This window comes from Dermatophagoides pteronyssinus, unplaced genomic scaffold (assembly GCF_027571235.1).
Source record: "Dermatophagoides pteronyssinus isolate colony J.1.1.1.1 unplaced genomic scaffold, Derpt_VIB-CSIC_2022.12 sq0003, whole genome shotgun sequence".
NCBI lineage: Eukaryota > Metazoa > Arthropoda > Arachnida > Sarcoptiformes > Pyroglyphidae > Dermatophagoides > Dermatophagoides pteronyssinus.
Window position 1 is genome coordinate 1,740,110 of NW_027461527.1, and position 15,930 is coordinate 1,756,039.

General features: G+C 25.2%; 1 protein-coding gene across 3 annotated transcripts in view; it reads left to right on the forward strand.

Moving 5' to 3' along the window:
• The first annotated feature begins 1,365 nt into the window (after positions 1–1,365).
• Positions 1,366–15,930, forward strand: part of LOC113797856 (ras-specific guanine nucleotide-releasing factor 2-like) — a 36,189-nt gene continuing 21,624 nt past the window's right edge. The window contains exons 1-2 of one of the 3 annotated variants that reach the window (XM_027348303.2): positions 1,366–1,382; positions 10,133–10,419. In XM_027348303.2, coding sequence (XP_027204104.2) covers positions 10,138–10,419 — 282 coding nt within the window. In that variant the 5' untranslated portion in view covers positions 1,366–1,382; positions 10,133–10,137. Of the gene's footprint in view, positions 1,383–9,998; positions 10,420–15,930 lie in introns of those variants that run through there. The other 2 variants (XM_075825236.1, XM_027348304.2) reach the window with 2 other exon arrangements.

A 15,930-nucleotide genomic window follows, 5' to 3' on the forward strand; every position in this document is an offset into this window, starting at 1 on the left:
AAGAAAATCAAAATCCTATTCAATCCTGTTTCCGAAATTTCAACAAATGTGAATTCTTCAGACAAAAAAAAACATTATTGATAATTAATGATGAAGAAAAACAATAGACCAAACAAAACATTGACCCGTAAAAAATATTGATCATCATCATCGTCATCATTATATAATCATATAAATGGCCAACATTATTTATGACTAGACATTGAACAAAACAAAAACAAAAATTTATCCATTGGTATTTGATGATAAACTATTTCTTTGGCAAAACAAAAACTAATGATTATCATTGTCTATATAATGTGTGTTTGTAAAATAAATTTGTTGTTCCATAAATTTATTATTAGTTTTTTCTTTATTTTTTACATCCCACATTTTTTCCATTACAATTTATGAAAATGAATTGACTATTATGGATGAAAATAGTCATTTTTATTATATGTATTTTTTTCATTCTCATCATATTATTATTAATATCGATCCAGAAGCACAAAACTGAATGTTTTAAAAAAAACAATATTATGTAAAACAAGCGAAAAAAATTGTTCCGGAAATATATGGAATAAAGTCAAAGAAAGAAACAATAGAATATCACATATATACACACCCATTGTCTTCAAAGTTTATCGATTTATATATAACACACAACTCGAATTCAATCTATTCACACATCCACCCTCGCATTCCAAAAAAAGAAGTTAATCATAAGCAAAACTACTAACAAATGATGATGATGATGATGATAAGTTGCAGTTTTCAGTAAATTTCATTTTTATTCACTTTATTGTCTCATACCAGTATTTTTTGTTTTGTTTTGTTTCTGGGGGGGGGGAAGTATATTTCGACATTTTATTGTATTCAGCAGAATTTATGTTATTTATTACATTATCATCATTATTATTTGTTAATACAAAAGAAAAAAAATGTGACAATTTTCTCAATTCTTGATTAATCAAATTTTTGTTGTTGCTGTTGTTGTTCGATGAATGATGTATTTTACAATAACACAAAAACCAAGATCAAAAAAATGTCAATGAAATGTGAAAAAATAGGTGATCAAATTTGTTTGGATAAAAAAAATACAGTAGCGAAAAAAAAATTCATGACAAACCAATTTATGTAATGAAAAACTATAGAACAACAACCAGGAGGAAACCAGGAAAAAGTTGACAAAATAAAAAAAACCCAAAAGCTTGAGCTCTCTAAAATTATTCTTAATATTTTCTTGTTTTTCTTACCATTATCATCTAAAGTTTAGATTCTAAACGGTATATTTATTTGTTTGTTTGTTTTTGTTTTGCATTACAAACATTGAATGTTCGATAATAATAATAATAATCATAATTGATGGTCTGTGGTTGTCGATATATTTGGTGTCTGAACTGGTAATTTTCTTTTTTATTTTCCCATTTATTTTGGCAATCAATGTTGTATGAAAATCTGTTTCTGTTGTTGTTGTTGTTGTTTGTTTCATCGAATATCGTTTTCTTACAACCGATCATCAATAAAAATTTATTGGATTGAAAATCCAAAGCAAAACAACAGCAAAAAAAACACGAATTCTCAATATTCATCGAATTATCAATATCAGATCTTGTTTTATCGAATTATGTGAGTTTGTTTAAGTCAAATTTTGTTTTTATCAAACTAATATCAATCTATTCCAGATATTTATTTTAACATTGTAACATTATTTTAATATGGTTCACCACACACAAATTTTTGTTGTTGTTGTTTATTCAACTTGGAATCTTTTTTTCTTTCATCATATAAATATTTATTATTCATTTCAAGGCGTTAAAAACATGATTATCATCAATTATCATGTCTGTTTTTTTTTCGTTCATTCGTTCGCTTCAAACTGTTAGAGTTGAGCAAGATTGAGAAAAAGAGAAAGAAAAATTGTCAGCCATCATTTTGATGACAAGAGCTGACACTAGAATTTGTTTTTTTTTGTGGATCAAATTTTCGCCCTAAATATGAATTTCATTTGAAAGAATTAACTCGTTCCTTGACTTGACTTGTAACTTTCAGTATATAAATACTCTAGAATATTTAAAACAACAACAGTTATTCATGATTTTCAGTCATTTTGTTTTATCGTTTCATTTTTTTTTCATTTCATCATCTAAATGAGTTGAATTTTTTTCTGACGTCACTGTGTGTTTGTTGGAGTGTTTAACGTATGTCTGTTTCAAATTCACATTATGATGATAATTTACATAGCTTTTACGTTTTCCATTATAGAATTAATGTTGAAAAAAAAGATTACCGTAGGAATATTCCGGTGTGTGTCGGTTGAATTTAGTTTGTTTTTTTTTTTGAAAATGAATTCTGGAATTTTTGTTTTTTGGAAATTCTCCTCCCATCGTTTTTTTTTGCACATTCACTTATGTTCGTCCAACAAAAAAAATCTGATTTGATTTACGATGCTATAAATCTTCATTAATTTTGATATCCATTTGTTTTTTTAATTTTTTTCTCTATATCTATGGGCCACATAAAACACCCAAACACCACCATTTGGATCAGATGAAACCTGCGCGATTGAAAATCAAAGTGAATGGATTTTCAGTTTAGTTTAGGTACAATTTTTGTTTCATCATTTTGGATGTTGTTGTTGTTGTTGTTGATATTGTTATAATGTGATGAAGATGATTAAACTTTTTTTTTGTTTCTCATGTAATTTATTTTAAATTAAATTACACTATTTATTTCAACATAACAAATTATTTTTGGCATTTTTTTACCTTTGAAAATTTTTTGCGAAATTTTCTAATCAAAGTAGAAAGTAAAAATAAAGTTTTGACTTGATTTTAATTTAATTCAAACAAAAAAAACCAACTACAACAACAACATTGCATTAAAATTTGTTATGAATTGATTATATTAGTTTCAAACAACAATCAATAATGATTGATTAGGAAAAAAGAAAAACAAAACCAATATAAACTAATAAAAAGGTCAATATGAACATTGAATCGATAAGATGGTCCAAATAAACCGAATTCTTGTTTATTATACGATTGTTGTTTTTCAAACAATTTCTAAACATTTTAAGATTGTTTACCAAAGTTTCATTATTCTATGATGATGATGTTTTTATTATTATTGTTTTTTTCCAATTATTATTTTGGCCTATTTTGATGATTACAATATTGATTGCTTACTTTTTTCTACCTTAATATCTTTGTTTTTGTTTGTTTGTTTTTTTTGTTCAATAACAATGTCGATAGAATTATAGAATAATGAAAACCTTGAACAAAAAGAAGAAAAAAAATTCTTTTGATTGAATTATATTCGGAATTTTCTACTATTTTTGATCACATAATCATTATTGCTTTTCATATATTGATTATTACCCAGCAAAAAAACAAAATAAGTAAGTTTTTCAACATTTAAAGGTGAATGTAATTTTATTTTTTTTCCATGTTTCAGGGTTAGAAATATGTTTGATTCTTTCTAATGATCTCACTATCAACAATCTATGATAGTTTAAATACGAAAAACTTTTAGTGAACACGAATTGTTTTCTAGAAAAAAACTATTTTCAGATTTTTTTTATTGTCCAAAATCCAAGCACACAAATTGGAATTGGAAATAATATAAAATTCAAATCAATATTTGAATTTTTTCAACATTATTCTTCTTGTAGTTCAAAAAAATATAGTTAGCTTTCGGTTCCAAATAATCTACAATCAATCAGAATTAATCGGCGGTTACCTGTAATAGTGAAGAAATTTTCACCTATCTAGAAAAAATCATTGAATTCTTTGTTCCATTTTTTTCAATACACATTTTTTTTCTTTTTGATTCAAAATATTCATTATAATTCACATGACACCGATTCTTGTGCTGATAATAATAAGAATATTCTCTACAATGTTATGCTTTCAAAAATACAACAATTGAATTTGAAATAATAAATGTTGAACAGAATAATAAAGATGTTGAAAAAAAAGGAAAAATTCTTCAAAAAGATTCATACAACATTTTCGACAGAAGGTTTCCAATTTTTTTCACATCTTTCTTTAGTTTTCTGTGAATATAAATGTTTTTTATTCATCGAAATCGGACACTATGATGATGAAAAATATGGATTTTTTTTCCATTTCACCTACATCAATGTATGCGTATATGGTGTTTGTGTATTTTGGCTTTTTGAGTGAAAGAAGAAGAAGAAAAACCTAACAAAACCTGGAGGTCTTCGTGTATTAAAATTCGGATGAAATTCAGGAAAATAGCGGAAAAAAATTTCCATTATAATTTTTTTGTCTAACCAATTGGTTTTTCTGTTGCTGCAACTTTTATAATAACATATATGTTGAATTTTCATTGCTGGGTTTCAAGATTCTTTGAATTATTTTTCAGTCCAATAACAAAAAAAGAAAGAAAGAAAAAAAGATGCACTTTTGGTCGTATCCGTTTTATTTTTATTTTATTTTGAATTTCAATTTTCAATTTTATATCACAAAAAAATAAAATGGAAAAATAATCAAAAAAAAAAAATCTGGAACAAACAAGGATAGGAACGAATTGAATGTTTAATAATACGATGAGTTTTAGTTTTTGTTGATGTTATTTAACACACAGATCACTTGATTATATGTTATTTCATTATTCTTATATCATTTTGTACATTTTAAATTTGTTTTGCAAATGTAGTTTGCAATTTAAAACAAAATGTTACTAATGTTGTCAGTAATTTATTTTTACTAAAACTTTTCATTTTAAAATAAAATTTTTTAAAAGTTAAGATTGTTGGATGCAAATTTGATTAATATTTGTATTGATTTTGTTTTTGTTAAAGTTCAATAAAGCAATAATTAAAACTTTTTTTGAAATTTTTTCGCAAATTCCTAATCAAGAATGATGATTGATTCAGCAAAAGAAATTCAATTTGTTGTTTAGAAAAAATATCCATTTCATTTATGAGAGAATTCGTTTTTTTCGATTTCTTCTTTCATTTCTGATTTTGATTTTGATAATGATGATGAATCATTGTATTGGATAGGAGAAAAAAAAATGAAGAAACTTGACCCGATTCCCAGACTATAAACCGATTATACCTAGTTTCATTTTTTTTCTTTCTTCTATTTCTTCTACTTTTCCGTTATTCTTTTTTTTGAAATCATTTTAGCGTATAAATCGTATATTCACTTGTGTGTGTGCGTTGCATTGCTGCATCAAATGATAAAAGTAATGAACATTATATAAAATCGAAAAGTAACTTGGATTTTAAATAATAATAACTCTAACTCATGGTAATCGAATAGAATATAGTTGAAAAGAAAAAATAATCGATAGTTATGTTTGAGTTGAATTTGAGATTCGATCTCTTGTTTGAAATGGATGATAAAATGAAATGATGTTTGAATGTCATAATGTGTCCATATTTTTTCAATAGTTTTGATTACACAATTTCGGATTTTTTTTTCTTTCTCTCTTTTCCTGTGCAAAATGAAATTTTGATGATTCATATCAAACAATATAGGGAAAATAAATTCGTTCAATATATTAGTGTTATTTAGTAAATATATGATATGTTGTGATTTTTTCTGATATAAAATCCAAGTCGATGCATTTTTCATTCCCTTCACCCCCAAAATAAATTCTATGGACAAAATTTTTTTTCTCTTCTTATTTGTCATTTCATAATCATCATCATCATCAACATAAACATTCACTTTTATCAAATAAAATGAACGAAACGAAACGAAAATCCCAAAAGATATAAATTCACTTTGTTTCTTTATTTACAATTAACTATCTAGTCTGTTTAATCTTATATTTGTTTGTTCAATAAGTGTATGTGTGTCTGTTTATGTTATGATACAGATAGTTTCAGGATCAGTTTGATGTATGAAAATGTACAGTTTACGTATCAAATTATTATTGTTATTTTTTTCAATCTATCAACAAAAAAACGACAACAACAACAACAACAACCATAGTTAAATAGTATAGATGCATTCAATATTGATATTGAAATTGTTGGTCATAATAATAAAAACTTGAAAAGTTTTTTAGTTTCAGCTTTTCCAGTTTTTTTTTCTATTCTTCTCTCATTTTTACCGTATCATATTATTATAGCAGTATATATGGGGTTTTCTTTTGCTTCTATATTAATAAATGACGATGATAATGATGATGAAAAGTTCCAGGAATCTGATATAACGTTGGTATAGTTAACACGTATATGGATATTTTGATTATTTCAAGCAGAAAAAACAAATGCACAAATGAAATAATATTTATGAATTCGTGAACAAGTGGTGAATATGATTGTTGGAAAAAAACTCATTATCTTAGAAAAAAAAAGAATATATTTCAAAATAACAGCAGTAGATTATGAAATTTTTCTTGTTTTTCCTTTTTTTCTTCTATTTACACATCTGTTTTGTTCACACTTTTTTTTGTACTACGGATTTTATATCTTTATCGATGTAATTGTTGTTGTTCTTGTTTTTACTGATGACATGCAGATTTTTCTTGGTAACCTTATTTGTTTTGTTTGTTAAGCATGATTCTGATGAATAAAAGAAAAAAATGAATAATTTTTTTCCTTTGGAAATAATAATCTTTTTTTGCTTTGTTTTGCATTATTTTTTTCCAATAGAAAATTCTCTCTATTGTTTTTTCATTGATCTTCTCCTTCAATTGTCATTTTGGAAATTTTTCTGCTTTTGGTATCGAATTTTTCCAAACTTAGAATATCGATTAAATCGATTAATTGTATCGATATTGTAATTTTTATTTTGTATCGATTTATGCTTTTAAATCAACAATAACGGAAGATAAAATTAGATTTATACTAATTTGAAAAAAATATTAAGTTAAGAAAAAGTGCAAATATAATCGATTAATTTTTTTCCCGGTAAACCATCAAACGCTTTTATGATTGTCTCATTTTCAAACTAAAACTTTTATATTGATCAATTATAATATTAAGTTATCGGTATTGTATGTTTAACATCAAATGATTCTTATTCAGTGAAAAATGGACAATAAATGAAACAGAATTATTCTTTTTTTTTGCCTGAATCTATTAGATAATTTATTAGTCGTCTATATTTCTATCAATTATAATTTTTTTCTTTTGACCACCACCATTTCCACATGTAAACATAATAGAATTAATTCGAATAAGGGAAACAAAAAACCAGAATAAATATTAAATAATGACAGCAAATGATATGCTGGATGTTAAACAGAATGAGAATGATAACATGTTATTGTACAAACAATCATGAAAATCTAAAGTAAAAATATATACTATGATACTCATCTTTTCTATAGAGATATAGCACGATGAACAACAAAAAAAATTTCTATCAAAAAAGGAACAAAAAAAATAAAATAATTATCATGAAGGTCTAACCAAACTAACATCAATTTTTACAATGTTTCAACAACATTGAATCAATTTTTAACATCATGATCATAGATCATTGGACTTTTGGTAATATTTGTTATGTTTATTTTTTATTTTTGTTAGTTTCATTTTCATTTGCAGTCCATTGGGCATTCTTCTCATTCCAATTTCTTGTTGTTGTTGTTTTTGACTTACTGGTTTTGTTTGTGCTTGGATAAGCTAAAATGATGACGAAATAGAAGATAGCGGTAAAATTGAATTGAATTGCGTCTGAAAAAAATGTTGCGGACAATGACGACAACAGCCATTATGATTACGACGACGCAATAGAAGAATCTTGATTCTCAATTCTCGATTGTCACGCCATCATTGTTTATGTGATATTTGTATGTATACATCATTTTATAATCATCATTATATTCTTCATTCCTTGTTTTTCATACCTTTTTAGTTTCTTTTTGGTAATATACATGGATTGCTTCTTTTTCGATGTCGATGAATGTCTGCGTGTTTGGATCCAACAAATTGCTGCGCAAGTATACCACATCCATGTCAGACAAACAAGCACCGAATTTTTTTTCCATTTCAATATTTATTATAGAGAACTACCTTTTGCTTCTTGCCTTTGGTCCATGATTCTCATCATCATCATTATCGTCATCAAACGTAAAAAAGTTTTACTTCACTGTTTCGTGTATATATTTTTATGACGAAATAACCAAGAATATATACTGTTATATATATAAATATACGCGGTTTGGTATACTCAGGCGCAAACAATAATTGGATGTAAAAAAATGAAAAAAAAATCATCTATACGATTCATTCGTGATTCAAACATTCTATAGTGTAGTGGTTTTTCTTTTCTTTTTATCAATTCGTATGTAGTATTTCAAAAAAATTCTATCTATAGTTTTCTATCGAAATATAAATAAATAAATAAACCAGCAAAATACCGTTTCTAGTCTAGATTATTATTCTATAGTTTTTTTTTCGAAAACTTGTAAACCCAAAAAAAAATCGGCGGTTTTTTTTTGTCACGGTTCTCACTCTCATATTTACCACTCATTTTATCATTTCAATTACAAAATCTAAATAAAAGAAAAATGATGAAAATTTGAAAATTTTCATAATCAATTTAAATATTATCATCATTATCATTATCTATTATGAAAATTTAAAAAAATTGTCATATCAATAAAACAACACTGATACTGAATAACTCAACAACGATCATCGACATAATCCTATCTTTGACTTTTTTTACATAAAATTTACAATCTTTTTTTCTGTTAATTTATGTTTGTGTAAAACATTCAACTAATTTATCAATTGTTTTTTGTTGTTTGTTGTAGCTTTAATTTGATTTATTGAATAAAATGTGTGATACAACAAATTACAACTTCAATTTTTATCATCATTAAATCTTTTTTTTTTTTTTTTTTGATAATAATCGAATTTGTGTGTTTGTGTATGTGTGGGTGATGAATTTCTATGCTAATCATTTTAATGAATTAATTTTCATTGCTTAATCCATTAAAATTGTTTTTTTTAGCAGTGAAATCAGAATAACCTTTGCATCATTATTACTAATATAAAATTGTTCATTTATTCGATGCAAATTAATTTGTTTTTGTTTCTGTTTCATTTGCAATCATCAATTATATAATACGGAAATTCTGCTGAAAATTCGCTGCTAAACCGGAAAAAAATCTTCGAAATTTTTAGTTTCTCTCTTTTCAATCTCAATTCTGTGATCAAATAATGACGTTGTTTGCCGGCAACAACAACAACAAGATAACAATGATGACGATAATCAATCATGACGCCTATTTGTTTGAAACATATTTATTGTTGTTATAAATATAAGATCATCATCTTTTGATTGTTTGGGTTAATTCTACGATCTTTAACATAGATCGTCATTTATTCATTTAAAATGATTCAGATAAAATAAATTTTTTGAATAACAACAACAAAAAAGATTGAAAAAACTGAATGTTTCCAGTTTCATTTTCACATACGTATAGCATGTGAAAAAAATTGGAAAAGAATTTCGAAATTTCAGTTTTTTTATTCATTTCTCATGAAAAACGACAAAGAATGATGACAACTTGATGGGATTTTTTTTGTTGTGTGTGTATACAGTGTGTGTTGATGGTAACCGAAAATTTTCATCTTCAAAAATTTTTAAATTTCACTTCGTTTTTTTCTTGTTTGTTTGATAAATTTTTTTTTATTCATTCAAATTAATTCATGTGAGTTTTTTTTCTGCCGAATTATTCACAATATTCTGTGTGTCGTATTTGATTCCGGTTAATTGGAATGAGAATTTATCTTTGTCGCGATTCATTCATTATTTTTTTTTCTCTCTAATTTTGATTATTTGTTTGTTTGTGTATTATATTTCATTCAGTAGATGATTATTATACGTGGGTAGGCGTATAGTAATGTAATTCAATGTAATTTTTGTAATTATACGTTTGTTTTTTCTGAGACAGACAAAAAAGATGATGATATTTCAAGATCAAAATCATTTCAAATCATGAATATCATATAATATGTTATTAGTTAAAAAGATCAATGCCTGATAATATTTTATTATTGTTGAATATAGAATAATTACAACAACTATAACAGCGACAACAACAATAACGTTGTTATTATCATCATTATTATAATCATCATCATTTTTTCTTTCTTCTTTTTTGTTAATTTATATCATTAACAAATATAATATTAATCATATCATAATAAAAGAAAAAATGCGTATGAACGAAATTCAATTATTAGCATTAGCCGAAAAGGCTTTGCATGATAATGGTATACGTGGATTTCTTTTCAAACGTACATCCGAAAATTCTAAATGGCAGTTACGTTATTTTGTATTATTTCAAAATCTATTATTCTATTTTGAAAATGAACATTCACAAAAACCTTCGGGCGTCATATTTTTGGAAGGTTCATATTGTGACAAAATGGTTATAACAACATCGAAAACGATAACGGCTAGTGTTAGTGCTACTGGTACGTCAACCAATCTTCAGGTAAGAACGAATTATAAATAGAAAATTAAAAAATAAATAAACAAGTTTTTACCTAAGAAAAAAAATGTTTAGAGTCAAAATATTTGTCATAAACACACACATGATCACTGATGAACACAATGAAAGAATCCATTCGTTTTATTTTTCATTGAATAGTTCAATCATTTTCTCCAGTTTGTTTTTCTTTTCTTTTTTTATAAACACCTTTTTTTCCCGAAATTACTCGAGCAAAATTTTCATTTTTTTACCTTTTGGTTCTGAACAAACAAAACAAAACAAACCGAATTTTTTTCAATTTTTCTCTTTCTGTTCTATCTCGGTTACTGGTTCTTGTCTACCATCTATTCATCCATCCATTCGTTTATTCATTCATTCATTTTTTTTATTTTCCGCAAGGTTTGTATTTGTTTAATGTGCAAAAATATTTTGTTTTTATTATTTTTGAATGCTTCATAGAAATAAACAAATTTTAATAGAATAAAAAATTCCTTAAAGGCAATGAAATTAACAATCAATATGATTATTATCCAGAAATAGATTTTTTTTTGATAAAGTAAAAAATAAACTACCACATTACCTGTATGTATGGAATTTATTTTCATTTTTGCTTTGTTTTCTTTATAGTCAAGTGATGTTCTAAGTATACTTGAGTTTTGATTTTCTTTTTTTACATATCTTAAAGTTTTTTTTCTTGATTCACCAATGTGAGAAACTTATTCAATTCATTATACAAAAGTACATACGGAAAGAGTTTATGTAAATTTTTATATATCTAAAAAGAAATAAAAATCTTCTTTGAAAAAATATGAATAGAGAATATTCTTTCCATTGTGTGTGTGTGTGTGTGGTTTTTTCTCTTTTTCTTAAAAAAAATAGAAAAAAGAATCGAAATTTATGAATATTTTAACGAATTATTCAATAGAATATTTAATCAGGTATCTGATGTTGTGAATTGTTTTTTGGAAATGCTAATGAATGTTGTACAAGTTCATCTAATATAGTTTTTTTTCTTGTTTGAAGACTATTTTCTTTTCTTTTCTTTTTTGGAAGGTTATTACTTTTTTTTATCATGTAAAACTAATATAAAGTTTTCAACTAATTTTTTTCAAAAACACAAAATGATCGATTTAATTTATTTTTAAAGAATCTTTTCCAAAAAAAAAAAAAAAAAAAAATACGAATGATGAACTAAAGCTATTTTTATGTGGTCAATTAATTTCCATCGCCTTGCACACGCACACATGAAAACCAAATTTTAATCAATTGGTTTGTTCGATTATCTTGAAGTTGTGTTTTTTTTTGTGTGTGAAAAAAAAGATTGGAACTTAATCGAATACCGATTGTATTTACTGACAAATTTGTGATTGCTTTGTTTTGTTTGTTTGGGTTGTTATTACCAATTTTTTATATAAATGTTTTTTTGCCAACCTAATACCAATTCGAATGACAACAAGAATGTGTGAATAAACAACAACAGAACAAATGTAAACATCTTCAATGATGATGATGATGATAGAATTGAAAAAGGAGAGAGAGAAAAAAAAATCTTCACATTAATGAAGATATATTAGTTTGATTAAGTTTATCATTCATTTATTAGCAATTCTTATCAACAATGTTTTTTATTAACATTCTGCAATGATTCAAGGTCATGAATATTTCCATATAAAAAATGGAAATCAATTTTTTGAATCAATAATTACATTACAATTTAAAAAACGGAACATCCATTAGTATTCATATCATCGCCTAATTTGATTAGAAGAAGAAAAAATTTTGTTTTTTTTAAATATGATTAAATCTGATGATGAATTAGAGATTTTGAATGATAATAATATTAATAATATGATTTGTTTTCAAATCTTTATTTTGTGAATTCAAGGAATCAAAACATTCCATTCAAAATATCGATGGTATCGATCGATTTTTTTTTGTTGGAATAATGTTTTTTTCATGAAAAAAATGACACGGATATTATTTTTCATTTGTGTGTTAGATAGAATATAAAAATTCCGGTGAAATAGAATGAAGTTTGATTTTTTTTTATAAACATTCTTTCATTTGTATGGATATTGTGATAAAGAAAATTTGATTCGGAAAATATTTTGGATGCATCATCAAATAACATATTTACAATTTTACAGTTTACAGCATTCGTAATATAACGTTGATATTATCATCATCATTGTTGATAGTGCTATAGTGTTGTTCTTTTACTATCAAAAACTCAACTATATTTTCCATGAATATTAAATAGAATAGATTCTTCTTCTTCATTTTTTTTATAATATATGAGGTTCTGTGAATTGATAGTCATTGAATTATTGAATGATTGTTGTGAATGATGAATGATTTGGAGAGAGAGAGAGAAAGAGAGAAAATATTGGAATTTAATTTATTTTATAAGTTCATAAGCATAACCAGAAAAAAATGATAGGAGAAAAAATAATATCTTTCCAAACTTAAAACGAATTGAATGTGAAAAATAAAGTATAGATATTCAGTTAATGATATTCAACAACAAGATAAAATGATGATTTATCGACATATTAAAAACTTAAAAATCGTTTCAATGTCAATGGCAATCGATTTTCGTTCATCTATCTTTTGTTCAACATGAATCAGTTGTTAGGATCAAGTGGTAATTTTTTTTCTTATCGTTTCGTTAATATTCTGAATTCATTAGATATTCATTGATTTATTCATTCATAAGCGTGTATGTGAGTGATTGTTTGGAAAAACAGAATCCACAAGAATTTAAAAACTTTTTTCTTCAAGAATTGCCACTGTTTCGTTTTTTTTTCTTTTTTGTTATTTATTCTATTCAGAAATGTTTATTTTTGTGGAAATAGAAATGCTTTTGATCAAATTTTTATAGAAAATCGAACAATAAACTCATTTTATTTCGAATGCAAACAAACTAATGTAATAGATAAATCGAAGAAAGTACTAGAAAAAATAAATTATTTGAGATTTTGTCCAAATCATAAAATCATGTCATTGATAAAAGGGAAAGACGAAAAAAAATCGAAATTTGATTCGATTCCATTTTGCCATGTCGGTGTTCGATATGTGTTTATTCGGGACCAGGATGATTGGTGTAAATAATATCTGAAAATTTTCTTATTATATAACTCACCAAACAAAAAAAAACAACATACGGGAACAAATATGAAATTGGTTGGAAAAAAAATCTTCGAAAAAAAAGAAAGAAACGGAAAAATTAATCAACAATAGGCGGATCACATTAATGATGATAACCAATAATTGATTATATAACAATGTAGATAGGAAAAAAGAAGAAAAAACTGATTGAATAAAAATTACTTTTGAACATAGTAAACATTAATTATATATTCGTTAATACGAAGAATATATATGCCTTTTTCTTGCTTTTCATTTATTTCATTCATTTCAATCATTATTTATTGTGCAAATTTTCATTATGAAGTGTATCTATTTTCAATTATAATAATTATGTTTATATGGAAAAACAGAACTGTTTTTCATTATTATTATTATTATTCCTAGTTAACTTTATCGAAATTAAAGTCGATTTGGAGTCTTTCATTCACTTTGATTAAAGTCTTGTCCTTACTTTCCGATATCAATTAGAATTCTTTCATTTTCAATGTTGTTGTCATGAAATGTTGATTAGATGATCAAATCAGATAATGAACCTTAATGATATTTTCAAGGGGAAAAACACAAAAACAAACTTATCCTCAAAATAAGTTTCACCCAATATTCTTGCTTGATATTGAAACGAAGCATTGATAATGGGCCAATTCTTGTTTTTTCGTCATTCTAATTTATCATATTGCAAAAAAATGTGCATAATCAACGTGTTCAAATCATATTTCTTTCTTATGGAATTGAATGAATTTATGCATCCGTTGCAAAAAAAATTGTGGCCTTAATGTGTTTGTAAAACTGTTTTCCTTCATTTCTTTATCGTTTTTATTTGGCCATCATACATTTTATTCTATTTACATACATCTATATCTAGTATCATTATTTTTTCTGTTTTTTTTTGGAAATTTGTTTTCGCTCCTGGCTCTTTAGATTCTATTTTTTATTCATTAAGGCCTTGAATGGACGTTGTTGTTTTTTTTCTTTTTTTTTTTTTTGGCGAATAAATGGAAAAACGAGCAAAAATTATCTGTAATATAACCCTTACTATTTTGGAAATTTGCAATGTTTTTTCCCATTTATTCAAAATGGAATGATTCATCTTAATGATGATGATATATTTCTTTTTGACTATGTGTAAATGTATTATCATCACGATCATCATCAAATGTTCTCTATACAATGTTTTTTTTCGTTATGAGAAATTTCCTCAGAATAAATGAACTGAAATAAAAATAAAAGAAAATAAATACAGAATGTTGATGTTGACAACGAAAATCATTCAAAGACAAACCTAACATGTTTTTCGAACTCAATTCTGGTATAGACGAACACACTTTAAATTATGCATTTTGTCTCTCTTTATGACTATTTTCAGTTACATACCTATTTTACCGGAAAACTAGTCTAAAAATATGGAATAATATAATTTTTTTTTGCTTTCATCTTCAATCTTCATATTTGAGAATTACTTTTATCGATCAATCACGAAATGAGTACATACAAAGTGTGTGTGTATATCTTCATTTCTCTCTCACTATCTTGATTCATAAAAGTAATCATTATTATCATCTTCATGAATTTCTAGGAATTATTCTTTAGCTTAAATCAATGATGATTATTTCATGTGAATTTTTTTTTCATTATTTGTATATGTTTGTGTGTCAATGTATTATTCTGTCTATTTATTGTTTTTTGGGTTTATTTTTCTCTTCAGAATAATTATTTGTTTCTTTTACTTTGCATTTGTTTTTTCGTCATCGTCATCATCATCATGATGACGACAATTAATTTTTGTTTTGCCAAAGAATTGGCCTATCGTTTCATGAATCGATTTTTGTTTTGTTTTGTTGTGAATTATGTTTTTTTGCAACGAATTAATCTTGGTTTAATATTTCACAATCACAATTTGTTAAGTAAACATTATCTTTTGACAAGGTTATTCAATCCAAAAATCAAAAAACATATATCATAAAAGAAAAATGTTAAATTAAAGAAAGCAAAACAAGACAAAAAATACCATGATTGAATCAACAACAACAAAATGAAAAAATTTTTAAGTTTTCATCTTTTTTTGAAAAAAAAACAAAAAATCTATTTTTTGTTCCCCTTTCTCTACATTATCCGATTTGATGTATTTTTCGGAATCATTTTCAGTTGTTTTATTTATTTTTTTTTTTATACAAAAAATTTCATTTTCAATTCTGGTGATTATACACGAACTATATCATGAAAATGCTCAAATAAAACATCTGATACTTTTCCCGTTCATTTTTTTTTATTACCAAAAAGTATTCTGCTTTGTTATTTTGCATTGTTTTTATATTTATTTGAAACAGAACCGTTCTGTTTTTTTACATATTCTGTTTGCAGAAAAAA